The following is a 27,654-nucleotide window of genomic DNA, read 5'->3' on the forward strand; positions in this document are numbered from 1 at the left end:
TATAGTGCAAAACATGATTTTATTTATCCTTCACAGTCAACATAAGCAAATGCTTTATGAACTTCCTCTTCCAATACAGGAGGTCCAACTGGCCTGCTCCATTCAGCTCACTGATTGTACCGTCCATTTCACCGTGTCACTTCCTGTTGGCATTAAAGTTGTACATGCTGTAGATAGCAAGGCAGAAGGGATGACAGCAGATGTCAAGAGGACAACAGGATTTCTGCAGCTCAAACAGAGACACAAAGTCTACCATCATGTCATTACTACAGCAAATACCAGCACTTTCAGATGTGACCTGGTGACCAGTGTTCGAGCACGTCCATGTGCTGTCCCATGCCTTCGTGACTGCTGTAGCCATTATTGATTTAGCAAACTTCCAATAAAAATGTAAAAAAAAAAAAAAAAAAAAAAAAAAAGACCGTCCATTCATTCATACGGGATGAGAGAGATTGAAAGTAGGCATGTTCCAATAAGTCAACACACTTTTCATGGATACCTTAAAATATCAATACCCCTGTGTTCCATTGTTTCTGGGCAAGACTGAAACCAACATCAATGCCATCACTTACTCAGGCCTTTATCTTGATCGCATACAGGCTGATAAAATTAATGATTATCACTGTAAAATTGCACTCTTGAATTCTCAAATCTGATTGGTCAGAAAGTGTTGATTAATCTTATGTAACAGCAGCTCTAGTAGTTCCAACTGGTTTATAACAGACACTCCGCACAATCTGAGACTAAATACACTGACTTAATATAAAAAAAAAAATAAAAAAAAAAATAAAAAATAAAAAAAAAAGGGAGCCTCCAGTACCAGCAACAGTTACTATAACGTAGGTGAGAACAGGAACTAACTTTTTTGTGGACGTTCCACAACATTAAATTTAACTAGAACTAAAATTACAGTGTGTTTACTAATGAAGAAAAACAGTTGGCAAATTGCTGTAGTATTTATAATTAAAATAAATAAATAAATAAATGATAAAAAAAAAAAAGAAAGAAAGAAAAAAAAAAAAAAAAAAAAAAAAGTGTTAACTGGGAACATGCTGTTATAGGCATTATTTTCTATCATACCCCCAAGTGTTTTATCCCTTACTTGGCACATGTCTAATCGAAACTCATGTACGTCTTGTGCACCTTCAATAAAATCTGAAGGCGATCTGAAAATACAGAGAATACGAAACCTTAAAGCAAACACAACACACCTTCCTAGTGCACTAAAATACCAGTGTGGTGCAAAGGGAAAAGAGGAAAAAAAAAAAAAAAAAAAAAAAAAAACCACAGTAAACATATGAAATGGGTATACTGAGTGAAACAGCATTTGCCTGCGTCAGTTTTAGTGTATTTGCTTTGGCAAAACTGATGAGTTGCAAGAAAATAACTTGATTATTTCAGTTTGGATGTGGGCAACACTGACATTAATACTGTGATAAATTACATTCCACTTTTCTGTACATTATGGGTGATTGATTTGTTTGTTTTATTCCATTGACTGGATGTTCAAATTTATCTCCTTTTCTTTGCCGAATTACTGATCTTTGCAGACATTCATTAAAATAAAAAAATTAATTAAACCTGAAGCGTAAACAAACCTGGTACTACTAGTTTTGCTGGCACTTTTTTTTTTAAGCAAACCTAAATAATTTAATAATAAAATAATTTTAATAATTTCATGCATCATGAGAACATCTTAAACTATATGTGAGCAAGATGATATTTTTGCCACCAGCATTTTAAATCTGAAAACAGCAATAAAATTCAAGACTAACCAAAAACAAGGAATATCAAAAGTATACACTGGGCTCAGAAGTTTGCCTGGATTTCTGAATTATAAACCAGAGAGGTTCCGACCAAACTGTAAACCATATTATTAAAATGTTAATATACCTATACTGCTGAAGTTGTTCATTTTCCACCTCATATCAAGGCCTGATAATGTTCCCAAACCTGTTTTTTTTTTTTTTGTTGTAAAAATAAGAGATCCATGTAAATGCCTTCATGGTTGGTTAATATTAGAGATTTCCCACACAACAGCTTGTCTCAGCACCAAATTCCAACGTAGTACTATCCACATCCTGGCTGAATACCGGTGTTGGTTTTAGCTCACATGACATTAACCATGAGTGTACAAGATATTTTGCAGATTCGGGTGATTAGTGATTGGTAACGTTCAATAAAAAAAAAAAAAAAAAATTAAAATTTCACATTCACGGTCACTCGTCTCCCTCAAAACTGTGCACAAGATATTGTAATGGGCCACCCAAACAGAGCCAAGTGTGCCAAAATGATCACTTTTATAAAAAAAAAAAATAATAATAATAATAATAATAATAATAATAATAATAAAAACCCATGTGTGCAAACGTTATCAGATGTTGCAAGGAGTAATACATTTTCTATGGCAAAATCTCAAATGGCTCCCTTTTGTGCATGGAGTGCATGACACTGTTTTGTACCCTGTGAAGTGGGCAGACACAGTGACATAACAGATCTTAAATTGATTTTTAAAAATGTTTATATGAAAAAAATAAATAAATAAAAAATAAAAAAAATAAATAAAAAAAAAAGAGAGAATTTGGCTATTGGAAAGTGACTATAGACACGTTATCAGGAAAATTCTGTGACCAGTTCTGTTCAGGCCAATCAGAGGTCTCAAAACAAAAGGTATCTGGGCAAGAAGGGTAACTATTCAGCATGGATACTTCACAATGTAAAGTCGACGCTTGGTTAATTTACCTTGCTGTGTTGTGGAAAAGCTCTGTATGACACTAAGACATATGGGTACGGTCTTGGCTGAAATGGCATTGCTTTTAACTTGTTAAAATTTGTGGGCTTCATTTCTCACTTTTCATGGATGTTAATACATCATAGAGAAAAAAGAAAATAAATAATTTTAAAACTCTAGTAATATAAAAAAAAAAAATAATAAAAAACTTCGTATTTCTCTCCTTCTTTCACACATGCGATATGCATAATTTCAGCTGGTTTCTGGGCAAGTTCTTTAAGGGGTCAAGAACACACTGTTGCTCCTCCTTGACACAAGAAGGCCAATCGTTGTCCTCACCATCCCATTGTGGAGGCACTCGTAACCCCAAAATCACTCCACTCGACGCTGCACTACAGACTGGCACTCATTAATGATACTGGTCGTTTGATGCAAGACTGAAAACGAGGGAGAAAATGAAAACAGGTTTTATCTCCACACAGGAAGACACTTGAGTTCGGGTCCCGATCCAGCTTGGAGACGAGAAACACGAGCTTAAAGTTCCAAATCCTGTTGTCCACTTGAAGAAACGGGATGAACACTGAAATCAAAAAAAGAGTCCTGCGTAATCCGATGTCAGTTTGCAGCTTCCTTCATCTACTAGCTTTCCTCTCTCTAGCTGTGCTCCTGATGAGTTTCATTATAGTCCATGATATGTAGCTGTTGCTGTATCGGCCATCCTGTTTCCCGTTTTGATGCTCTCTGTAAGACATCAGGCTCTTTAGCAGCCATGCTGGAGGCAGGGCCTGTCTTTACGGTAGTCTTTACTGAAGACTCCACACAGAGCTCGGTCTTCAGGCCTTGTGATAGACCGGTGAGCTGTGGGCGGGGAGTGTAATCATCACACTGACTCTCGCTCTTGTTGCGGAAGAGTTCCCGTGCCCGCATGCCCAGGAAGCTCTTGGCACTGGGGTAGGAGCCGACGGTGAGGGAGGGGGTGTTAGAGGGCACCACAGGGCATGCAGGGGGCGGTTCCACCAGCATGGGTGGGGGTGTTTCTCGGCTGCCGGTTAAGGACTTAGACATCGGGGCAGTGGAGCCGGCTTTGGCTTGACTCGATGAGAAGCCGTTCCTATGCGGTGATGACTTACCACACTCTTTAGAGGCTGTTTTCATTGGTCCATCTGATGCCACCACACTGCGAGAGACCAACGAGAGGGCAGAGATGACATGTTGGTGTTATAATACAAGCACAGTTGAGTCACTACTGTTGATATTTTATATGTACTGTATAATGATTGAATTCTCTCCATGGCCTATTCTTCCAACAAAAAAAAAAACAAAACAAAAAAAAAAAAATAGACATCTCAAAAAAGGACCTCTGTGATATCTGTTGGAATTCAATACTTAAATTCATGTACATGTGTGATTATCTGTGATGAAGCAGTAATTTTAAGCAGGTGAACCTGGATCTGTACCTGGTCTGTGTGGAACAGCAGCGCTCTGTGGCATCTGCTGCTGATGAAGCTGCAGCAGTGGCAACAGGAGCCTCCATCTCCAGCCTGCTGTAGACCTGCAACAGCTCCATCTGCAGGGCCTGAGTCACACGCCTCTGTGCTTGGTACCTACTTTCAGAAGCCTTTAGCTCCTCCCTGAGTGAGATAAGAGGAGAGAGGAAGATTAGGAGGTAATTTACAAAGAGCAAACCCCATAGGACCACAGAAAAGGAAGGCAACAAAAGACCAAACTGGCTAGGATTTATTTACAAATGCATCCAATCTTTCCATATTTGAAAAGCAGAACTGTATTTTTAAAGTTAAATACAAACCTAAAAGTGTAAATATACCGTAGAGTGTAGAACTGCTCTTTTGCCAAATTCTTTGTATTATGCGTCATGAATTATTTGTTGCAAAGGTGTGAAGATTGATGCATGTACTAATGGAAATTTATACATTTTAAGCTACAGTATACATGAGCCTTATTGGTCTAGTACAAAAACTAAAGAAACAAACACTGAACAACGAACAGGTTTCATCCAACTAAGGAAATGTGCATATACAGGGAAATTTGTGCAAATTTGACACTTTATTTTAAAGCAATTTTAACTACTGCTTTAACATCAGGCAGCTTGGCAGTGTCCGGGCATATAGTATATACACTCTCCACACCGTGAAGCATGGTGGTGGGAGCATCACACAGTTTTACCCAGAATTCTGTCCCAGAGTTGTTTAGATAGAACCTTGCTTAAGAATGCTCTCTAACCAACTCTGCATTTGTAAACAATTTTGCTACAATAGTTTTTCCTCCCACTTCATTGTGGGCTATTTTGGTGCAGATATACATTCATGATCTATAAGCCCAAGTAATTAAATTTACAAAATATGGAAAAGCTTTGGGGGGTGGGTGCAGGTCTATGTAAGGCACTGTAGCTACCTTAAACAGCTCTCCTGAACAAGAACTCCGGCTCTCATTATGTTTCTTTCTATTTATATGTGAAACCATTATTCCATATGTTTGTGTTTAATGCACTCTACACAACACAAGAACATCCTTTCTACACACGTAGAATATTTTAAATGTCCAAGACTGACAAGGACGTTGTTTCTGCCCACATGCATCCGTACTTAGCCTGTCCCTTGACATCCTCCAGGAACTTCTTCTGCTCTGCGATGAGGTGCTCTTTCTTGGACAGTTGCGTCTCCAGCTCAGCCACTCTCTGCTGTGCCGCATCCAGCTTCTGGCACTGTAGCAGCAGATTCTGCTTCAGCCGCTCTACCTCCTTCAGCGAGGACACCTGCACCATTTGCACCTCCTGCACAAAATACAATTGTGATTTAAATGCTAGGTGGTGATGCTACTTTTTTTGTACATTGTCTGTCTGGTCACATGTTGCACCGTGTTTGTGATATTGTGTACAAAGCCTCTGATATTTTCTTCTATACTGCAACCTGGTCCCAAAAGAGTGAGCTTTCCTTCCATTGAATGTGTGTATATGGATGAGATGATAATAAAAGCTGCCTTCTCGACAGCAGCGCTATATGTGGCAAAACGGCTCTCCTGTGTACCTTGCTGAGGTCTGGGCCTGCTTGTTGAAGCTCTTGCACACACAGTTTATGGGCTTCCCCCAACAGCAGCAACTGTCTGCTCATGAAGCTCAACTGCTGCTGTGTGCTCTCGCTCGTGGACAACTAAACGGGAAATGCAAGCACAAACAAACAAACGAGAAGCAGAAGGGAATGTGAGATCATAATCAGTAAGTAAAGGGAAAAACAAACAAACAAACAAAAAAAAAAAAAAAAAAAAAAAAAAAAAAAAAAAAAAAAAAAAAAAAACCCCCACACAAGAAATCAAGTGGTATAGGGATTACAAACATTGCCGTTACAAGTTCTCTTGATAAATTACTACAGCAGTGTAGAGCAAGTGTAGTTTTGCATGGAAATCCCAGCAGGACTAATTCAGCCATATGGAGTGGTCTTAGACAAACCAACAGTGTACACACTACTTGTGCAAGTGCCCCCCCCCAAAGCCTTGCATTGATTTCCAAAGTGAACATTTTCGTAGACGTTACATAAAGGAATAAAACAGTGGCAGGAAAATAAATCAGTGACAGTGTGACGAAGCCTGATGCGAAGAACATGATTACATTCCTATAACAGAACAGAGCATCCTGTAGTGTTTTATTCACTTTACACCACAACAATGTGGAGTAGTCACTTTAAATAAAAGTTACAAGTCCATGTGAATTAGCTGTTACTATAGAAATTTATTAGAATGTGTGTATTATTGTAAATCTCTGATTTGCCTTGCAGCTGGAACTGCTCAGAGCTCCTGTGACAGAAAATTACAATCTGTAAAACTCCCTTAATCTCATTAATGTTGGTTGGTTAGCATTTGTTAAAAGCCCATTGTAATGATGTGGTTTTTTGGTGTTATTTTGACTTCCCAGCAACAGCAATGCATTTTGTATCAAAAATTCCAATATTTAAAAAAAAGAAATTTTACTTATCAGGCCTGATCTTTAGAAACCAATTGTTCAAGACAGTCCTTTACGCATCGCTACTTCTCGTTGCTTGGAATATAACGAGATAACCAGCTATCTAGGTCTCAAACGTGTAGGTCTACAGAGGTTACTGTACCTCACCTCAGTTGTAATTCTGCAGTGTGGAGTGTCTTTACCTTGGCGGTGAGCTGATTCAGCTGGTGCCCCGTATGACACACCCTGTTATTCGCCTTCTGGAGCTCAGCCTCCATTTCCCCCATCCTCTTCTTGCACTCCTGCATCTTACTCTGAGATTTTTAAAAAAAAAAAATAAAAAAAAAAAAAAAAAAAAAAAAAACACCCCACCACAACACACATCAAAGTGTATATTAAGGACTTCACGTTGGATTTCATAAAGTTGAGTTTGAAAGTTTGCTCCCAAGTGGGTAATACAAATTCGACAAGAATAAATAAAGCATACATGTGCATCTGAATACTAACTTGCAACTCCTGGTATTTGGTGTAGTAGTCATCGCGATCATGCTGAAGTTGGCGGACTTGACCGTGCAGGCTCGTGACCACAGTCTCCCGTTCATCCCAGAGCTGCCTGTAGCGCTGCTGTTCCATGTTTAGGCTCTCACGGAGAGACGCGATATCCACGCAGTGCAGGTTCAGCTGATCCTTCTATACACACAAAAATACAACAAGGTGGCATCAATTCATAATGCACTTCTGTTATTCTAGGTCATAAGTTTGCTATAATAAGCATTTTCTGAGAGTCGTTTTGTACTTCGCATTATAACAGCATTGTAGTTAGCATTCTGTATTTTGTAATAAACAAACAAATCAATCCTTGGTGTGAAAATAAGGTTAGTTGTTAATCATACATGGAGAGTGGGTTTATATAAATGCGAGTGGCTGTGCATGACCAGAGCCATTTAAAATCTAAGATTTATCATCAGTACACATTATGTTAAGTATGCACATGTGACAAATGCCAGTGTTCTAGTGCAAACTGGTGTTTCTTCTGTACAAGATTAGAGTCTATACATGCTTTTATAAAGGAGACCCCAAACTTTTACCACAAAGTGTACAAGCTAGCTTTATACAATTATTACAAAAGTGCACATCTGACCTGCAGTCCAGTCCATGTCAGATATTGTACATAATAATGAAGTAAACAAGTAACACACACACACACACACACAAACCTGGTCTTTACCTTTGGTACATTTACCCTAAAAATACACCAATAAATAAAAATACCACCATTAACCACAAATGAGTTTCTCATCCTGCTTACGTTCCCTTTATGTGAATTGGATTTTCCACCTAGTGAGGTCGGCCTAAGTGTAGTTTTCAGGCGTCTCCCTATCGCTGTAGAAAGGGGTTAAAAATCATAAATGCTACGACTAAACCATACCTTTTCACGTTTGTACTGATTGCCAAGATGCATCTCAACATCTGCGCTACAGTCACTAATTGAACAATCTAGATGTAACAGTAGAACTTTATTTAAAAAAAAAAAAATTGTTAACCGTTAGCGTAATGACTTAAGATGACAGATGAGTGTATGGGGTGTTTACCATTGCGTTATTCTGTTCCTCCAGTGCGGTGGCATTGATGATTCTGCGCAGCAGGCGGCGGTTTCGCACAGCATGCTGCTCACGCTTATAACGCTCATACAGCAGCTGGTTATGTAGCAACAGCAGCTGACTGCGCAGCGTCTGCAGTTCATCCAGAGGTGCAGAGCCTAGAGAAAGAGAGAAATATGAAAGGATAGAAAAATTACAGACAAACATAAGGCAGGATGAATATGGTAGGCAGAAGGAAAAGAACAGAATGGGGGGGGGGGGGGGGGGGGTATGGAAAAGGAGTAGAGGGGAATAGACAGTGGAGTGCATGTAGTATTGACAGATGAAAAAAGTTGAGAATTTATAATAAATAAATACATACATACATACATACATACATACATACATACATACATAAATAAATACAACCCAATAAACCCTGTGGGAACCAGGGTTGAGGCCTGCTGCTGCAGTGCACTCGCTCACCACAGCTTCTTGCTGAACAATCACATGACTCATAACTTGCATGACTGCAAGGTTTTATTTAATTCCAATATGAACAGCCTACGCTGTTTTTCCCCCACCAGAGTCATCATCTGGATGCCATTAAACCTGGAGTCAGCGCCCGGTCTCATTCAAAAACACCGGCCTTAATCACTTAGGTGAAATTCATGTGTAAGGGGAAAGCAAATACATTTTGTAACATTTTTCTGATAATATTTATATTTAGAAGAGGTTTATTCACAGTTGTGAAACATTAACGGTCTTTAATAAATCATTTAATTGTGTGGAGTGTACCTTTCCTATAATACAGGCATGAAAGTAGTACGTTAGACATGCTGTACACAATACCATTGTGAAGAACATTTCTTTGATAATGAACTTTGAACCCATTACAGAAATGCATAAAGATGATGTAAGGAATAAAAACAGAGTGCTGTTGTAAGAAAATCAATGAGGTGTTGTGATGTTGCCCAAAGCAAGACAGCTATTCTTACTACACCAAAATTGATTATTTTCCTACAAGAGCACATCCCAAAATGTGCTATTCTTCTTATACCAAAGCAGAGATGTGCAAACACTTTTTTTTTTTTTTTTTTTAAATTAAAAGAAGTACACAAGTTATCTGTTTATACAAACAATGCTATTGCAACTATAATGGCATGGTAAATCATTAAAACTGGATTTTATGCAACATTTTTCAACAGTGCTAAGAATTTCTGCTTTACTTAGATCTTTAGTTTGAAGGCTGTAGTCGTTTTTCCAAATAATCATGCTCATATAATTGTTAAGTGTTAGTTAAAATACATTATCCTGAAATCACTGATGCTTTGAAACACTTGGAAAAGTGATGTGACTCAGGTTTGGGTCTAGTGCACGTTTTCACGACTAGTTCTGACTCCACTTTTTCTAGTTCTGCTGATAGGGATTATGAAATAACATTGTACACTCCTTAAGCAGAACCACATTTTAGACAGATCCTGGGACGATACAACAACAGTCCCCAGTGAAAAGCACACAAGGACAAGACTGCTATCCTCACAAGGTAACTAAGTGCTCAGCCATTATTTTGTTTACCTCCAAAGTGAGTCCAGTCAGCTGACTTGCTTGGCAGAGGCAATCTGAAAGAGATTATATAAATGAGGTGATCAGTAAGGTCAGCAGTGTGACAGCGTATTGAGCACACAAGCATTCGGATCTGGCCGCAAGCCCATAAACCCTCCTGACTTGGGCTTGGCCATACCATGGCTTGTACGAGTCCATCTCCGGTCCAAAACAATTACTCGGCTATGCAGAGCAGTGTGAGAGAATGTAAAGGAAAAAAGTGTGAGGGAGTGGGGTAGGGGGGGGGAATGTGAGTGCATGTGAGAAGCTCTGTTTGTTGTGTACTGACACTGATGTTGTCGATGACTTGGCTGCAGTGGAGGAGGAACAGCACAATGGCTGCAGTTGTTCTGGCATGAAGAGAGACCAGCAGGTCACAACAAGCCAACAACAGACTTTTTTAGTAAACAATCAGCTCCAGTCACACCAGGGGTGTTCAAATTATTTGTATAAAGCCAATGCAGATGTAGATTTAAATTCCAAACAAGCAGGAGGAGGTGCACCGAAATTTGTCCCAGCAGACAAAACCATGAACTTCTGATCTACACTGTACATTATGTACAGAATAAAACAGACACGGCATACTTTTTGCCAAGTCGTCCATTCTCCAATAACAGCACATCCCAAAATGTTCTCTTCTATTACTACTCTTTTTATATCACAGCAATTTGCCAATAATTACCATTTTAAAAATGGCATACTGTACTCTCTGTTTAGTTCCCTTTAAATGTTGCGGTATGTCCGCAGAACAAGTTAATTCCTGTCATCACTTGCGTTACAGCAGCTATAACTATCCATTCCCTCACCAGACTCTTTATCCTTTGTTTAAAGTTAATAAGATGAAAACAAAGCTGGTCATGTTACAGAGAAAACAAATCCTTCAGCAGTTAAGAAAACTTTCCTGTGTCGGAAAACTTAACAGCTGAACAGCTCTGACAATGGACACTCCTTCCAAATATGTTAAATACACGTTGCCTCACAGAAAACTTCACAATATCAACAATTACATGGCACCCCCCCCCTCTGCCATTCTTCAAACCAATCTGAAGCCAATATTCTGACCGCCTCCTGACTCACTCGCTCTGCATATTTCTATTTAATGTGTAATGGGTCACTCACCAGATCAAATTCCCCTTAGATGAAAAACCTTTTGATATTTTGCTAAAACGTGTCTTACAATAGGTCCTATTACGTTTTTCCCCTTACCTCTTCAGCGCCCTGTCATGAGAATCTTTGCCTTGCTGCACCAGGCGATCAAGCACCTCTAGAGGAGATGCTGATGCTACTCCATGACCTTCATCCACCATGCCTTGCATCGCAACTCTCTCCAGTGCCTCTGAGCTCCTGCGGCTCATGAACAAGGAAGTGGCGCGGGGCAGTGCCAGGTCAAAGAGAGCCTCGTAAGGCAGTGATGAGGGTGCTGTGCCCGGGCTGGGCGAGTGTGGTGTATTTTTCAGAGCTTCATCTTCTGCACTGGGGCTGTGGTGCCGTAGTTCTATTGGGGTGAAGAGCGGCTGGAAGGACCACGATTGCTCCAGGGATGCAGTACGGCTGACTGGACCTTTGCACCAGGCCCGCATGTCGACCTTATCAGGCGTGGAAACAGCATGGTGGGGGTCACGGTGGTGGATAATTGCTGGTGGGGGCTTCTCTTGGGCGCCAGTGAGAGTCTCTGTGGTGTGGAAGAAGGGCGAGTCTGAGCCACGTGCGCCAGATGTGTCACACTTCTCCTCGGTCAGCTTCATCAGCTCCTCTGTGATAGCAGCTGTGGGTTAACATTTTAACAATCAGGATGTTGCATCAATTTTGCAGCTGGAAGGTATTTCTAAAATCAAATGCTACAATTCCAGGGGTTGGGGAGGAAAAAAAAAAGCCAACACAGGAAGTAATACAGACTTCAGTGCCTACCCTCCTCCCTCTCCTTGCCCAACCGCAGTGGCTCCTGCTCATTCATGTAGACGGATAACTCCGTCAGTGTCATGGACATGTTCTTAGCCCCACCATCTGATTCAGACGGAAAACACAAGAGCCAAAGTCACGCTAAACCCTTGACTAATCCGTCTCAAATATCTCAATCACCCAGTGTGCTCAATCAGCAAAGCTATTGTGCAAACAACATAGTCTCACATACAAATACCTCCATCTCTCAACAAACCCCACATTTTATGCACATGACTCCTCTTTGCATTCGTACCTCTGTGATTGGTCACATCACCCCCTGATTTCTCAAGATCTCTGATTTGCTCCTGCCTCAGCAGGGGAGGTTTGGTGGGGTCTACAGGTCTACCATCCTGAAACAAAAACAATAAGGACACCAAGAACAAAGTCAGAATATCAAGTATTTCAAATATTTTAATTCACTGTGCATTGTATTAATATTGTACTACATCACTGGTGCATTGACACGGTACTTATTTTGTTCAGGTCTCAAGTCTGATTGGTCAGAAGTCATTTATTAAATGTACTATAACATTACAGCCTGGACAGTAGCCCAGGTTTTTCTTACTGAACTCGTTCTAATAGGTTAACGTTTCTATAGTAACAACTTACACAGGGACTTGGACTGGACATTCCATATATAACTTTAAAGCTGTTGTAATAACCATTTCGTATCGGTTCGTTACACACCACCCCAGAATGTGATCGAGTGTTAAACATACTGTCTAGTTGAAATGGGACAACTACTGAAATTGGGGGAAGACAAAAGCATGAAGGACAGAGCCAATTACCTTCCACTGCAGGCTAGGTGTACTGGAGGTTAAGGAGGCAGAAGGTAGCTCGTCCGAGAGGCTGGGAGGAGGAGACGATGTTGCTGGAGTGCTGGAACACGGGGTTCCTTTACCACCTCCTATAAAACACAGAAGTCCATTCAGACAGCTACGGCTGGTTTGATGTGGAGAAAGGTGATAGGAATACACAGTGGTGCTTGAAAGTTCGTATGAATTTTCTATATTTCTGCATCAATACGTCCTAAAAGTAGACAATGAGAACAAACAAATGAGACAAAAATATTACACTGTCATTTATTTATTGAGGAAAACTATCCAATATAGCATATCTGTGAGTGGTAAAAGTAAACCTCTAGGACTAGCAGTTAATTTGAAAGTAAAATTAGAGTCAGATGTTTTCAAATCAAATGGGATGACCATCAGGTGTGAGTGAACACCCCGTTTTACTTAAATAACAGGAATCTATCAAAGTCTGATCTTCACAACACATGCTTGTGGAAGTGGATCATGGCACGAACAAAGATGATTTTGGAGTACCTCAGAAAAGATGATGCTCATCAGGCTGGAAAAGGTTACAAAACCATCTCTAAAGAGTTTGGACTCCACCAATCGACAGCCAGATTTTGTACAAACAAAGGAGATTCACGACCATGTTCCCCTCCCCGGGAGTGGTCGGCCAACAAAGATCACTCCAAGAGTAAGACGGGTAATAGTCTGTACCATGAGCCAACAAAGGAACTCAGGGTAACGTCTAAGCAACTAAAGGTCTCTCCAACATTGGCTCATGTTAATGTTCATGAGAACACTGAACAACAAATGGTGTGCATGGCAGGGTTGCAAGAAGAAAGATGCTGCTCTCCAAAAAGAACATTGCTGCCTGTCTGCATGTGCAATATGTACATGGGCTATTTGAATAATGGAACTGTACATTGTTGCTTGTTGTATATACTGCTCGTGTGTGTATATTATTTACAAATACATTTAAAAAAATAAAAAAAAATGTTTTGCTCATGCAACACCCTAATTTCTCCATCTGGGGATTAATAAAGTATCCTCTTATTTGCTAAATATCACATGGACAAGCCAAGGGGCTATTGGAAAAATATTTTGTGGATAGATGAGAGCAAAATAGAACTTTTTGGCTTAAATGAGAAGAGTTATGTTTGGAGAAGGGAAAATACTGCATTCCAGCATAAGAGCCTTCTCATCTGTGAAACAAGGAGGTGGTAGTATCATGGTTTGGGCCTGTTTTGCTGCATCTGGGCTAGGACGACTTGCCATCGTTGATGGCGCAATGAATTCTGAATTATACCAGCAAGTTCTAAAGGAAGATGTCAGGACATCTGTCTGGTAAGAGAAAGTGGGTCATGCAGCAAGACAACAACCATAAGCACACACAAAATGGCTAAAGCAGAATAGAAGATAAACGTTTTGGAATGGCCAAGTCAAAGTCCTGACCTTAATGCAATAGAAATGTTGTGGAAGGACCTTAAGCAAGCAGCTCATGTGAGCAAACCCAACAACATCCCAGAGTTGAAGCTGCTCTGTACTAGGGAATGGGCTGAAATTCCTCCAGGCCGATGTGCAGGACTGATCAACAGTTACAGGAAACATTTAGTTGCAGTTATTGCTGCACAAGGGGGTCACACCAAATAGACAATAAAAGGTTCACATACTTTTACCAATCACAGATATGTGATATTGGATCATTTTTCTCAATAAATAAATGGCCAAGTATAATATTTTTGTCTCATTTCATTAATTGGGTTCTCTTCAACTACTTTTAGGACTTGGGTGAAAATTGTACGTTTTAGGTCATATTTATGCAGAAATATAGAACAAACATTCAAGCACCATTGTACTGTAAGCATGAAATATATAACAAGATGGTTCATATACAGTGCATCCAGAAAGTATTCACAGCACTTGACTTTTCCCACATTTTATGTTACAGCCTTATTCCAAAATGGATTAAATTCATTATTTTCCTCAAAATCCTACAAACAATACCCCATAATGACATGAAATAAGTTGGTTTGAAATCTTTGCAAATTTATTAAAATAAATGAATACATAAATAAAAAGCACATTTACATAAGTATTCACAGCCTTTGCTCAATACTTTGTTGAAGCACCTTTGCCACCAATTACAGCCTCAAGTCTTTGAGAATGATGCTACAAGCTTGGCACACCTATTTTTGGGCAGTTTCTCCCATTCTTCTTTGCAGAACCTCTCAAGCGCCACCAAGTTGGATGGGGAGCGTCGTTGCACAGCCATTTTCAGATCTCTCCAGAGATGTTCAATCGGGTTCAAGTCTGAACTCTGACTGGGCCAGTCAAGGACATTCACAGAGTTGTCCTGTAGCCACTCCTTTATCATCTTGGCTGTGTGCTTAGGGTCGTTCTCCTGTTGGAAGATGAACCTTCACCCCAGTCTGAGGTCCAGAGCGCTCTGGAGCAGGTTTTCATCAAGGATGTCTCTGTACATTGCTGCATTCATCTTTTCCTCGATCCTGACTAGTGTCCCAGTTCCTGCCACTGAAAAACATCAACAAGCATGATGCTGCCACCACCATGCTTCACTGTAGGGATGGTATTGGCTAGGTGATGAGTGGTGCCTGGTTTCCTCCAGACATGATGCTTTCCATTTAGGCCAAAGAGTTCAATCTTTGTTTCATCTTGGTCTGAGAGTCCTTCAGGTGCCTTTTGGCAAACTCCAGGCGAGTTGTCATGTGCCTTTTACTGAGGAGTGGCTTCCATCTGGCCACTCTACCATCCAGGCCTGATTGATGGAGTTCTGCAGAGATGGCTGTTTTTCTGGAAGGCTCTCCTCTCTCCACAGAGACACACTGGAGCTCTGTCAGAGTGACCATAGGGTTTTTGATCACCTTCCCCGAGTAAGACCCTTCTCCCCCGATCGCTCAGTTTGGCCGGGTCGGCCAGCTCTAGAAAGAGTCCTGGTGGTTCCAAACTTCTTCCATTTACGGATGATGGAGGCCACTGTGATCATTGGGACCTTCAATGCTGCAGAAGTGTTTCAGTACCCTTCCCCAGATCTGTGCCTCGATACAATCCTGTCTCGGAGGTCTACAGACAATTCCTTGGACTTCACGGCTTGGTTTGTGCTCTGACATGCATTGTTAACCATGGGACCTTATATAGACAGGTGTGTGCCTTTCCAAATCAACTGGATTTACCACAGATGGATTCCAATCAAGTTGTAGAAACTTGAAGGATGACCAGTGGAAACAGGATGCACCTGAGCTCAATTTTGAGTGGCATGGCAAAGGCTGTGAATACTTATGTAAAGTGCTTTTTTTTGTTTTTTTATTTTTAATAAATTTGCAAAGACTTCAAACAAACGTCTGTCATGTTGTCATTATGGGGTATTGTTTGTAGAATTGAGGAAAATAATGAATTTAATCCATTTTGGAATAAGGCTGTAACATAAAATGTGGGAAAAGTGAAGCGCTGTGAATACTTTCTGGATGCACTGCACTCCTGCCATTTATTTTCATTTTATAATAGCAAAATCAGGCAGCAGGAAACAACCTTTATCAAAAAGTACAAATCAGTACAATGACAGCGATGAAAAACTTTACGTACATGTTTGTAAAACTTCGATCCTTTTTTGCAAGCTAATGCTCTACAACCCAGAACTTAAAAAAAGGTACAGTTTGTAATTTTTAAGTATAGATATATAATTAAAAAGCCCTGAGATTCCCCATATTGCTGTGCAACACTAATGTTTCACCCACTAATGTTTTTGATTCTCTTTCAGGCTTCTGTTTCTATTTTTGCAGCCCTGAAATTAACTATGCACTCTGCATTCTAAAGTGCAGAACAGTCTAGCTAGTTCCTTTATTTAGTATACTGCATTCAGTTAAGAGTTGTGAAATTCAACCTACCTGGTGTGCTGTAAAAGCGACCAGATAAGTGAAAGGCACTCTGGGATAGCTCAGGGTTCGGTGACATTCCTCTTGAGGAAGGCGGGGTGGCCATCCCACAGAGGGCAGAGGGGCTCCAGAGAGTGTCTTTAACACCATAGATGAAGTTAAATTCACATGTAGAGCTCTGAAAATAAATTCACACACACAAAAAAAGATAAATAAATTAAATTTTAAAAAACCCACATCCAAAGCAAAGGCACAACCAAAACTGTAAACATTAAATCAAAACATTAGTCAACCTTTTATAGTTTGCGTAAAAGACGAAACAAAAGTAAGCTATGAGCACAAAATATCCCTTGCTTATAAGGACCGCTAACCGTAGGTGCTTAGTCTAGATTTAGTCTGACCAGATTTTCTCTCAGTTTACATAATCATCTCTCTTCAGAGTAAAACTGATGAACAGATTAAAGGTGCAGTCAGTGATCTTGGCAAATGTTCGTCCGTATTAAACTGAAGGCACGTGAAGCTCTCTGCACAGTTTTAATATCAGTTAAAATTATTCTCACATTCCTCCAGCTGTCACTAAAATACTAGCTCCCCAGGCTCTGTAAATGAGAGGGGTAAATAAATAAATAAATAAATAAATAAATAAATAAAAATCCAAGCAACATCCGACCAATCAGGACAAGGTACTGTCTCCATTCATTGGTACTTTGATTCAAATTTGAGCTTCAACACAAGTTATCCATATCCTTCAGACCCAGCGAAGGAGGCATGGCCTGCATGTTCAGGAGGAGGTGTGGCCTTTGTCCCTGAAGGAGGCGTGACCTCTGTGCCCGTCAGTCCCAGTGAAGGAGGCATGGCTGTTGACATTTTAAGCATTCGATTTAACTTGTAGCCAACAAAGGGATCCGGTTTTTCCTGCATCTGTGATAAAAAATGCAATCTGCCAGATTTTGAAAATTACACACAGAAACAACAGCTTGCAGATTTGTCAGTGTATCATCACATTGATCTGATCATATCTGAACCCTGCTGGTCTGTTTTCTCCTCTGGGTAGAGTGGGTGAGGGGTTAAGCAGTATAAAATCCCGGCAACGAGAGCAAGGAAACTGGTGCCAGCTTCAGCAGTGTTGCCAAAGCAACAGTTCCTGCGTCAACTTGCAGTGTTTCCGCTCTTAAAGCACAACACGCCAACCCCAAATGACTCGACACCTCTTCTCTCTATTAGCCCCCCCCCAGCCCCCTTTAACCTCCTGCCTCAGCCTGACTGCTGGAAAACAACGAGACGATTCAGGTTCCTCTGCGGAGACTTGGTGAGCTTGAGGTGATTTACAATCAGACTGACAAAGCCAAGTCACCCAAATTAAAACAAGGAGGTGGGAGACACAAACAAGCTGATTATCCCCACTAACCAGTGAGATGCACAGAGCTAGTTCACAGAGCATCTGCAAGAACAGTGTATCTTACAGAGGGATGGAACTGTAAAACCCAGCATAGCCTGCCAGACGGGCTTTATTTAAAGAAAAATTCATACCGGCTGGTCGGTGCTGGGAGGACTGCGATGAGCCAACTGTGTCCCTGAGAGAGAGGGCAGGGGAAGAGGAGGAAGGGCAGACTGCCGTGGTGTGGAAAAATGATTGGAGGATGAACTTCCTACAGGGACAGATGAATAAAAACACCACAAGTCTTCTTTATTTAACAAAATTATTCGACCTCAATGCAAACATGAAACACAGCCTAACAATTCAAAGTCAAAGCAGTGAAAAAGAAAAGACGCGAATGAGTGTACCGTAGCTGTTGTGCAGGTCAGTGTAGGGACTGGCAGTGCAATCAGGGGCACGCATGTGCAGATTGGCACAGAAGTGCTCAGGCAGGGTAGCATAGCCCTCTTCACAGGACGCCTCCCGAGGGTCCAGAGACACTTTGGCACATTCAATCACAATGTCATGGATCTCAAACCTCTTCCATCTGTAGGTACAAAAAAAACAAAACAAAAAGTATGAAAGAGTGGTAGTGAAGTAAGAAAACAGAAAGGACAGAAAGGAAGGAGTAAGGAAATGGCAGGAAGTGAAGTAAGGAAGTGAAGTAAAGTAAGACCATTAAAGTAAAGAAGGAAGGTAAGGAAATACCAGAAAGGAAACCAAGTAAGGAAATGCCAGTAAGAAAATGCCAGAAATCAAGTGAAGTAAGCAAATGACAAAAAGGAAGGGAGGCACTGAAATGACAAATGAAGGGAAGCAAGGAAGTGAACAAAAGGAAGGATATGCCGGTAGGGAAAGACAAAGGAATGAATTAAGTAAGAGAAAGAAAATAAACAAGGAAAGAATGAATTTGCATTTTTATTGCATAATTAAAATAAAAGGCAGATGCTCACCTGGTAGGGTCCAGCTCATGGTCCTTCGTTCCAGTCACTAATTCAGGGTGTATGCGGACATGTTCCATCATTGGCTAGGGAAAGCATTTAATACGATTAAAAAAAAAAAAAAAGGAAAAAAAGAAAAAAGTCACACTGCAGCCCATGACCGTTACAACACTTTCAAGCAGAAGTGATGACTGAAGCGATCAAGGTGTAACTCTACTAGTCACTAGAATATTCCGTTTGGGCCGAATCCCTGCATGCTTTGATTTAATCTCGTACCTTAACCACCTCCTCGAACGTGTCCATGTGCTCCTTCATGCTGTAATGAGAGCGCAGGTAGGAGATGAAGTTGCAGGGGTACATGCCGTACAGCCGGTGGAAGAGTGAGTAGACGCTGGCATGCAAGTGGATCAGGAACACCTCTGAAATGTGGCCTGTTCAACCCAGCAAAGATGAGACGGGAGTTCATGGTGCTGTACATTTGTAACCTTTTTTTTAATTCTGTGGTACGAGTTCAACACATTTCAGTTTCTAGACTTACTTCTGTTTTATAAAAAAATAAAAAAAATAAATAAAAAAGGAGTGAAAAACTCTGCTCAGTCTGCAGAGTTGCACAATGCATTTTCACCGAAACGAAATCCTAGCATTTACCATTTCCATTTGCACACGCTACCATCATTTCAGTTATAACAGTACATCATTTTTTCAGAAATGATTGATTTCTACCATTTCATAGCACTGCAGTGTCACATGACTGGGTATTTAAGCTGTTGTGAATCTAAACCAAAGACCCTGCAAAAATTCCAAATTTCTCTTGGTCAATCTGTCGCTCTGTGTCCACCTCTGTAGCCACTGGTCTCCGTCACCAGCTCTTAGTTCTTTATTGGTCTTTCTCCCATTCTCGGTCAGTCTCTCTCCATTTGTCTCTGCGTCTCTGTCCCTCACTTGCTCTGTCTCCTTGTCAGTCTGTCCCCATTTCTGTCTGTATCTCTGCATTGGCCTGTGCTTCTGTGTCTCTCCATGTATCCAGCTCTTTCTCCCTCTGTAGATCTTTCTGCAGCTCTGGCACTCTCTATGCCTTTCTCGGTCTTTCTGTATCTGTGCATATCTGTCCCTCTCCGTCTTTGTCTTTTTATATATCTCTCTCTCTCTCTCTCTCTCTCTCTCTCTCTGACTCCTTGTCTCCCTCTTTCTGTCAGTCTCTCTCGCCATCCATCTTTCTGCATCTGTCTCTCGCTCCCTCTCTGCATCTGTGTTTCAGTCTCTCTCACTCTGTGTCCATCTCTTATCTTGGTCTTCTTGTCTCTCTTTTTCCTTGTGTCTGTCACCCTTTCTCTCTCTCTCTCTCTCTCTCTCTCACACACACACTGTATCTCTGTCTCTCTCTACATCTTCAAGTCTTGATTTCTCTGCCTGTCTTTCTGCATCGGTGTGTTTGTCATTCTAGGTCTTTTTATATTTCTCTTTACCTTACTCTCCGTGATGCAAAGATTGGGGGGGGGCGAGGCATCTCTCACCTGGGTTCCTTAGGTTCCAGGCAGCCAGGCGTCCAAAAACATCAAAAAACTCATACAGATGTTGTTTCCCTGCCTGAGGGATCATGGGTAAAAGGGTGACAAGCACCAACACTCCAGTTATGAGAACCACAACATCAGTGTCCACCTGGTGCCAAGAGGAAGCAACAATAAGCCATTAAAACAACATTCAGCAGATGTATAATGTGTATCCGCATAAATTGAGAATTTTATGAAATATATTATATATATATATATATATAAAAATAATAATAACAACCCCCCCCCCCCCCCACACACACACACACACACACACCTTGAGACACTTGAGCAGCGAGAGTAGCAGAGGGTTGCGGGCGATCTTGTGAATCCAGGACGGCTGTTTGCGCACCACGTGGCCCAGGAGGTTGAGGGTAGGCAGACGACATGCTGCCTTAGCCATGCACTCGTTCATCTTATCAAAAAGGTGCTGCGGAAGAGTCGGGGAGAGAGAGAGAAACAGTCATTTTAAGGATTTCCTGCCCTTACACAATCACAATGGCTCATGAAAGGAATGTTAACTGGTATTAGGAGGGAAAACAACAAAATACATGGAGGTACTCAAGGACTGACTGATGAATACATGCTGGCTGAAAAATAGCTGTATTTATGGCCTTAAATCAAGGGTGAAACAGGGACGCGTTTGTGCATCTCGTGATCAAGTGATGAACGTGAACAAGGACCGTGTGTGAGATGAAACAAAGAAATACAGCATGGTTACAGTCTGGACAGTGATATCTTTGAGAACCAGCCTTATGTACACGACCAAAAGTTGTGGACACTCAACTGAAATGTTTCTCATGATCCTAAACCTTTTGATATGAAAGTGTATGATTAAACGTTTGAAATCGGTGTTGTAGACAAAATCTTGCAAACAGTTTTCTAATGAAAAATTAATAACATTTTATATACACAACACTTATACATGAGAATGACCTTGAGCGAAATATTCCAAAAAGCAGCCGATAAGTGTCCAGCATAGATGTGACCACCTTTAATACCGTTTATAAACCATCTCAGGGGGATTCCTCAAGAAATTGGTGAGAAAATGCCACAAATACATTACTGGAAATTCTAGGCAAAAAGCATGTCTACTTTGAAGATGCTAAAAAATGAAATTATTTTGGGGGGGTTTTTTTTGTGTGTTTTTTTTTTTTTTTAATCACAAAGTAATTCCCATAGGTCCATGTGTGTTACCCCAGAGTTTTGATGACTTATTCTAAAATGTGATGGGAAAAAAAAAAAATAAGTATGCTATGATTGTGTCTAAGCTTTTGACAGGTAGTATGTGACATTCTGACTTACAAAGTGTCTCATTTCCTGTTTGAGCTTAGCATCAATGAGAGTTTTCAGATCTGGTCATGTGACCAGGCAAAAACACATCCCCAAGCATTCTGACTCTCAGGGTCCACTTGCAATTTCTGTGAAAATCCTATATTTTCCCCCCACTCAGCAAATCTCCAGCTTCTAAATGAGGGAATGTAAAGTATTGTCCCCAGCACATTGCACTCAGCCAATCGGGTGAAAGCAGGCATTTAATCTACTATAACAAAATCCTCCACAAGTCACAGAAACGTAAACCAGTTGTGAGCAGAGTGGCCAAGCGCCAGCACGCAGCAATAAAATATGCAAGTGGACACTTCCTCTAAAAACCATGTTTTCATGCGAGATGAGGGATTCACCTTGTCATGTGGCTCCCTCACTGAACACAGTATGTGCAGTGCTGGACTTGAGTTGGTCTCCAGGAAATAATCCACCAAGCCATTCAGGAGCACCGACCCTCGCTCTGCAGAAGACACTACAAATGTTAATCCCTAAGAACCATGGATGCAGTCAAAATGCACACAAAAAAAAACCACACACACACACACACACACACACACACACACACGTTCCATGTTTCTGTTCCATGAATTGAAGCATCAGAGGTTTAAAATAAGATGATATGAACTAGCATTAATGTACAAAAACATTAGATAGTACGTTTCTAATGAGGAGAACTCTAACAAGTCAAAAAAGCTCTGCATGTACAACAATTTCCTGTTACACATTTGAAACCCGCTTATTGCGCCAACCAAGGCAGACATAATACATGAAACCACATTATCAAAAATCTGATCCTTCATATTGAAACTGAAATGTGCAAAATCGGTGCAGTTGTACAAGAGTCCATGAAAACAAGCAGCCTCAAGTGGGCTCTACCCTGGTGCAGTACCTGTAGTGAGGTGTTCGTTGATGAGACCCTTGATTTCCTCAAGCTGTCGGAGATCAGAGGTCTCCAGGAGGTGGAGCAGGTCAGCTACGTTGAGCTGTTCCCTGGCCATGGTGGTGGTGGTGTAGAGCGTGGCCAAGGTGGAGGGGAGGGGCTTTCAGATGTCACTCTCTGCCTGCAGTCAGGGTTCCTGGGCCGCCCACCGACGCGTCTCCAGGCACCACTGCACACACAGGCACCTTTACTGGCTTTTTTAATTCCCAAACACCACTAGATATTTGAAGTCCAGCTAGTCAATGAGTATTTCTGTGTACCAACACCACTGGTGTACACAAAAAAAAAAAAACACCCCACAATGGGTTGTAGTTGGTTCCAAGATTACTGAAATGAGATACTGAAAATGCAAATATTGTCACCTGTTGATTCTTATCATAAACAGAGTCAAATAGACGCTCGACATTAACCCCCCCCCCACTAAAAATAGAGGCGAATACTAAAACTAAACTTTAAATAAATAAATAAATAAAAAAACCAACAAAAAAAAAAAAACTTGAAAAGCTAGTTTTAATAATGTTACAGTTTAACATCTAAATAAATAAAACAGCTTATTACATGCAATATGGGTAGAAATGAAACAGCCATTAAGCAATAAATGGCCAATCAGCTACCAGTGATATCTTAAAAATAAAAATTTTTTTTTTTAAAAAGCATATCATGGCATAATTTATCACATTATAGTACACTGCTGTTGAAGGTGTTGATTTTTTTCTATAACATCAGCACAGACTGTACTTCAAATCACAGGTTTATTTTAACATGTGCTCATTCTAATACATTATTGCATCTATAGTGACAAATTACATTTATAGAAGGAGTCTCCAGTGTGAGGCAGAGGTAAATGTTTTCCACCATTGTAAAGTCCTCAGGACAGAGGAGTTTGCACTTTGTTGTTTAGTAATGAAACAAACAGCTTTTTTTTTTTACTTAAAAAATTTTTTAAAAAATAATAAGAAAAAAAAAAAAAAAAAAAAAATGAAAAAAGGTGACTGGTGACTAGTCTTGTGGACGTTCCACAACATTAAATGTAACTATGAGCAGATAAAATATGGTGCGTCATTCGTAAGTAATACATTTTTAAAAAGTTGCCGAATTGCTTGTTGTAGCAAGAGAGGAGTCAAACGCTTCAGGACGTGCGATTATTGGAAAATAAAATCATCTTCAGGAGGTAACAGTAACAACTTTACGTCAGACTGCATCACACCCTCTGAACACAGGACACAACTTGTATCCACTTGCTCCATACAGCAAATTATTAACCCACATGTACACCGACAAAGGGTATACAAAAGGTGCATTTGGGTAAGACCTGGGAGGACAAGCAGCTGGTGGGAAAATTATCAAAGCACTGATGAGCATTAACAGAAAGAAAACTTCCGCACATCAAAAGCCTGCATAACATGGCGTTTTTAGTCGTTTTCACGGATCAGTGTGAACGGGGATCGTTTTGACAACATTGTCATCTGTACGCAAAACTTTTGAAAAACGCAAAAGAAAAACCCTTTTCTGTTTTTAGTACATGTTCTTCGTGTAAACGTACCCTTGTGCTGTCTGTATTATCTCTGTGCCGATGTCATTGTGGAGAGGGGTGAACTGTTCGCCTAGCAGGTGGTTCACACCTCTCCCATTTCCCTGCTCTCCAGCAATTAGTCACAATACTCTACAAACAGAAACCCAACAGTGTCCTGACTAATCTTATAACAGATTTGCAGCAATAAAATAAAATATAAAAGACAAAGAAAATTCATTTGTTTATACTGATTGAAAATGTCTGCCAGTGTACTGCTAGAAAGTGAATCGGAAATTGTGTCCGGTATCAACACTACTGGTCAAAAGTTTAAAAACACACACGCTCTTTTAGAATAAAGTCATCAAAACTCTGGAATAACAACTGGAACTATAGGAATTATGCTGTGATAAATTGAAAAATAAAATATAAATATAATAAAAAAAATTTTAAAAAAGGTTTTTGTTTTTTTTTTTAAAAAGCATCTTCAGAGTAGACATCCTTTTTGCAGAGAATTTCCAGAAATGTATTCTTGGTATTTTCTCACCCGATTTCTTGAGGAATCCCCCTGAGACGCCTTTTAAACAGTATTAAGTTCAAACCTGCACTGGATACTTATTGACTACTTTTTCCTGAATATTTCGCTTTAAAAATAAATAAAATCAATATTTTTGTAAATAAGATGTTAGTTTTCTAATGAAAGAAATGAACATTTAGGCACAATGATATTTCTGTCTACGACACCGATTTCAAACATTCAAATCATACACCTTCAGGTCAAAAGGTTTAAGATCACGAGAAACATTTCAGTCGAGTGTCTAAACTTTTGACCAGTAGCGTACATCTAGGAAAAATTCTCAAACATCAAGGACTGAAGCCATTCTGACCATGCACAATATTTAGTTTTGCTGAGAAAACAAAGCACCAACAAAATAGTGGAGCCATATTATGATAAACCAAACTCAGAGATCTGTTTTATACAGTATTTACAAGTCAAATTAGTACAAAAAACAGATTTTAACACTGATCCACTGCCCGTTTCAGAGAGTAAAAATAAAACGACATGCACTCATATACAGCAAATTCAACAAAATATCACCCAGCCATGACACCAAATAGGTTAACTACATCAGTACAGACTTCCTTATATTAAAGTTCACCTAAAGATAAGGACATTCTGTTATACTGCTCCAAACCCTTACATGCATTCAGCATGAATATCCAAAATTCACCTATTTGAGCTATTCAGTCATTTAACACCATTTGCAGATGCACATTTTAGAGAGTCTCAGTTTCCATTCAGGAGGCTTAAGATGCCAAGATGTTATAGCACCAGACAGACCTGGATGATCACAGTGTAATCCCCAATGAACCGAACTGTGCATCAGACGCAATAAAAAAATTGCATTACGGTTTCCAGCAAGCGAGAGTCCGGAGAGCCCCGAGTGGAAATTAAAGGAAAACTCCACTTCGAAACACATCAAATATGTTTATGAAGAAATAAATCAAATGATTAGTGATTCTGATGCTAATGTGCCGGTCGGTGCCGCACTCATTATTCCTGTGAGAAGTTATCAGGTTTCTGACACTCTGACGTCACAAAGGGACACCGCCGGGCACAGTTATGATAGCGTTTAACAGGAGAACAAAATTCAGCGATATTGAATATGAGGTATAATATAAAAGGTCATGTTTCACGGTTACCTCCAATGACAACTTCACTCACCGGTTTCCAGCAACAGCTCGATCCAAACATGAGACTCCGGGTTACAAAATGCAACCCGGCTATACGACACAATTTTGCTTTGACTTATGGCAGAGATTCAGCTCAGCTAGATCACCAAGGTGACCATGAGAGGAGATGACGAGCACGTGGTGTTGATAGTGTTAGCATGAAAGTATGTGCTTCAGAATGAGCATGTGACAGAGCTGGACACACTAAAGCACTGCTGCATCACTCTTCAGGTAGAGATGAATCTATTAACAGAGAGTCCAACAGCATTGCAGGTAATGCAGGAAAGCTCAGTGGTTAAGAAGTTGGGCTACTGATAGGAAGGTTTTGAGTTCTAACCCCAGCACCACCAAGCCACCATTGTTGGGCCCTTAACCATCAACTGCTCAGTTATATAAAACTGGATACAGGCATCTGCCAAATGCCATAAATGTAAACATCCTGTGTTCGTTATTAAAAGTAGTTATGAAAGCCATCCAAGCATGGACTTTTCCTTTAAGCTCAAATGCAAGTTTCATTCAAAACAGCTGATATGATCGTACAGTCAAGTGGAGAAAACGACTCCATCTCAGAGATCCAGTTAAATTGCTGATAGTCCAAAACTGCAATTCTGCTCAGAGTCACTCCTTAAAAGCCATTACAGTTGTTTTGCATGATGCACATTTTAGGCTGCAAATAAAGCATCCTGTTAAGAGGGCAACATTAATTCTCGTTATTTATAAAGTCTTTGCATTTGTAGTTTACTGAAAAGCATTTAGATGAAAAGAAATGTCATGTTTTTTGCTAGCCAAAGCTTGCTGACTGTAGCAGCTAGCACCAACGGGGCGTAAACAACCCACGAGAACAATACCCAGTTTAGAGACATTAACTAAATGAAAAATAAACGATTGCAAATCATTTCAAATAAACCCACACAGATAATTTGTTTTAACCACTCGCATTGGCATGTGCCATTTTTCTCTTATTCGACTAACCAGCCAGATATATAAAATCAATGAGATCCACTAGCTAGCTGTTATTTCTCCCTGTCTGATACCAAATTACTCGCTATTCCCTATACATGTGCACTACATAACGTATAACATAACGTCTTCTCTACTCGAACTAGTGGACTACCCAACTAAGAATGAGTCGTTTGAGATTCAGCCTCAGTCCCAAGCAAGCAAGCAAGCAAGCAGCAGCAGCAGCAGCAGTATTATTGACTGGTTTTGAGATAATTAAACGCCAGCTAAATGCACACTGCAAATAAAACAAACGTTGCGACACAAATAGAATATTTATATTACCTCATAACATGCTACTTAACACAACAAAACCCCAATACAACAATAAATAAAGCCTGTTTACCCGTTAAAGCAACTGCACTCAACAGGGCGCCGCCATCTTAGCCGCCTCACACCCCTCCCACTGCAACGCCCTTCCGCGCCTGATGAGATAAAATAATCCTTAAGACTTATCACACATTATCAACACACAGAACCGAGTCGTGCCGTATTAAGCAACATCGGGATGATTTTACAAGCACATGTGTATTCGGTAATCCTCATCGTAATGTCGCATTTTGACGTAAAAAGTTTTCTACCCAATTCTGCATCTGGGTCCTAGGTTGTTTTTCCCAACAGGCGGAGGGATGCGATGCGGTTATGCGTTTTTTTTTGTTGTTTTTTTGGTCTTTTTAAACGCGCGACTCGAGCAATGTGCGCATGCGCGACTAATTAGTATAAATTCGAGTTTGTCGTCCAATT

At 40.3% G+C, this 27,654-nt stretch overlaps 1 protein-coding gene across 1 annotated transcript; it reads right to left on the minus strand.

Moving 5' to 3' along the window:
* Positions 1–27,336, minus strand: tsc1b (TSC complex subunit 1b). The gene is made up of 22 exons (XM_047161846.2): positions 27,257–27,336; positions 22,617–22,836; positions 22,084–22,187; positions 20,679–20,831; positions 20,366–20,510; positions 19,128–19,282; positions 18,864–18,937; positions 18,279–18,457; positions 18,024–18,142; positions 16,506–16,671; positions 12,598–12,716; positions 12,063–12,159; positions 11,777–11,872; positions 11,075–11,633; positions 9,842–9,885; positions 8,276–8,442; positions 7,191–7,373; positions 6,887–6,997; positions 5,776–5,898; positions 5,335–5,522; positions 4,189–4,362; positions 1–3,908 (listed from the first exon to the last, which is right to left on the minus strand). The coding sequence occupies exons 2-22, from the start codon at positions 22,723–22,725 to the stop codon at positions 3,386–3,388; spliced, it is 3,588 nt and encodes a 1,195-aa protein (XP_047017802.1). The 5' UTR covers positions 22,726–22,836; positions 27,257–27,336; the 3' UTR covers positions 1–3,385.
* Between the last annotated feature and the right edge of the window lie 318 nt (positions 27,337–27,654).

Source organism: Ictalurus punctatus, chromosome 18 (genome assembly GCF_001660625.3).
Source record: "Ictalurus punctatus breed USDA103 chromosome 18, Coco_2.0, whole genome shotgun sequence".
Classification (NCBI taxonomy): Eukaryota; Metazoa; Chordata; class Actinopteri; order Siluriformes; family Ictaluridae; genus Ictalurus; species Ictalurus punctatus.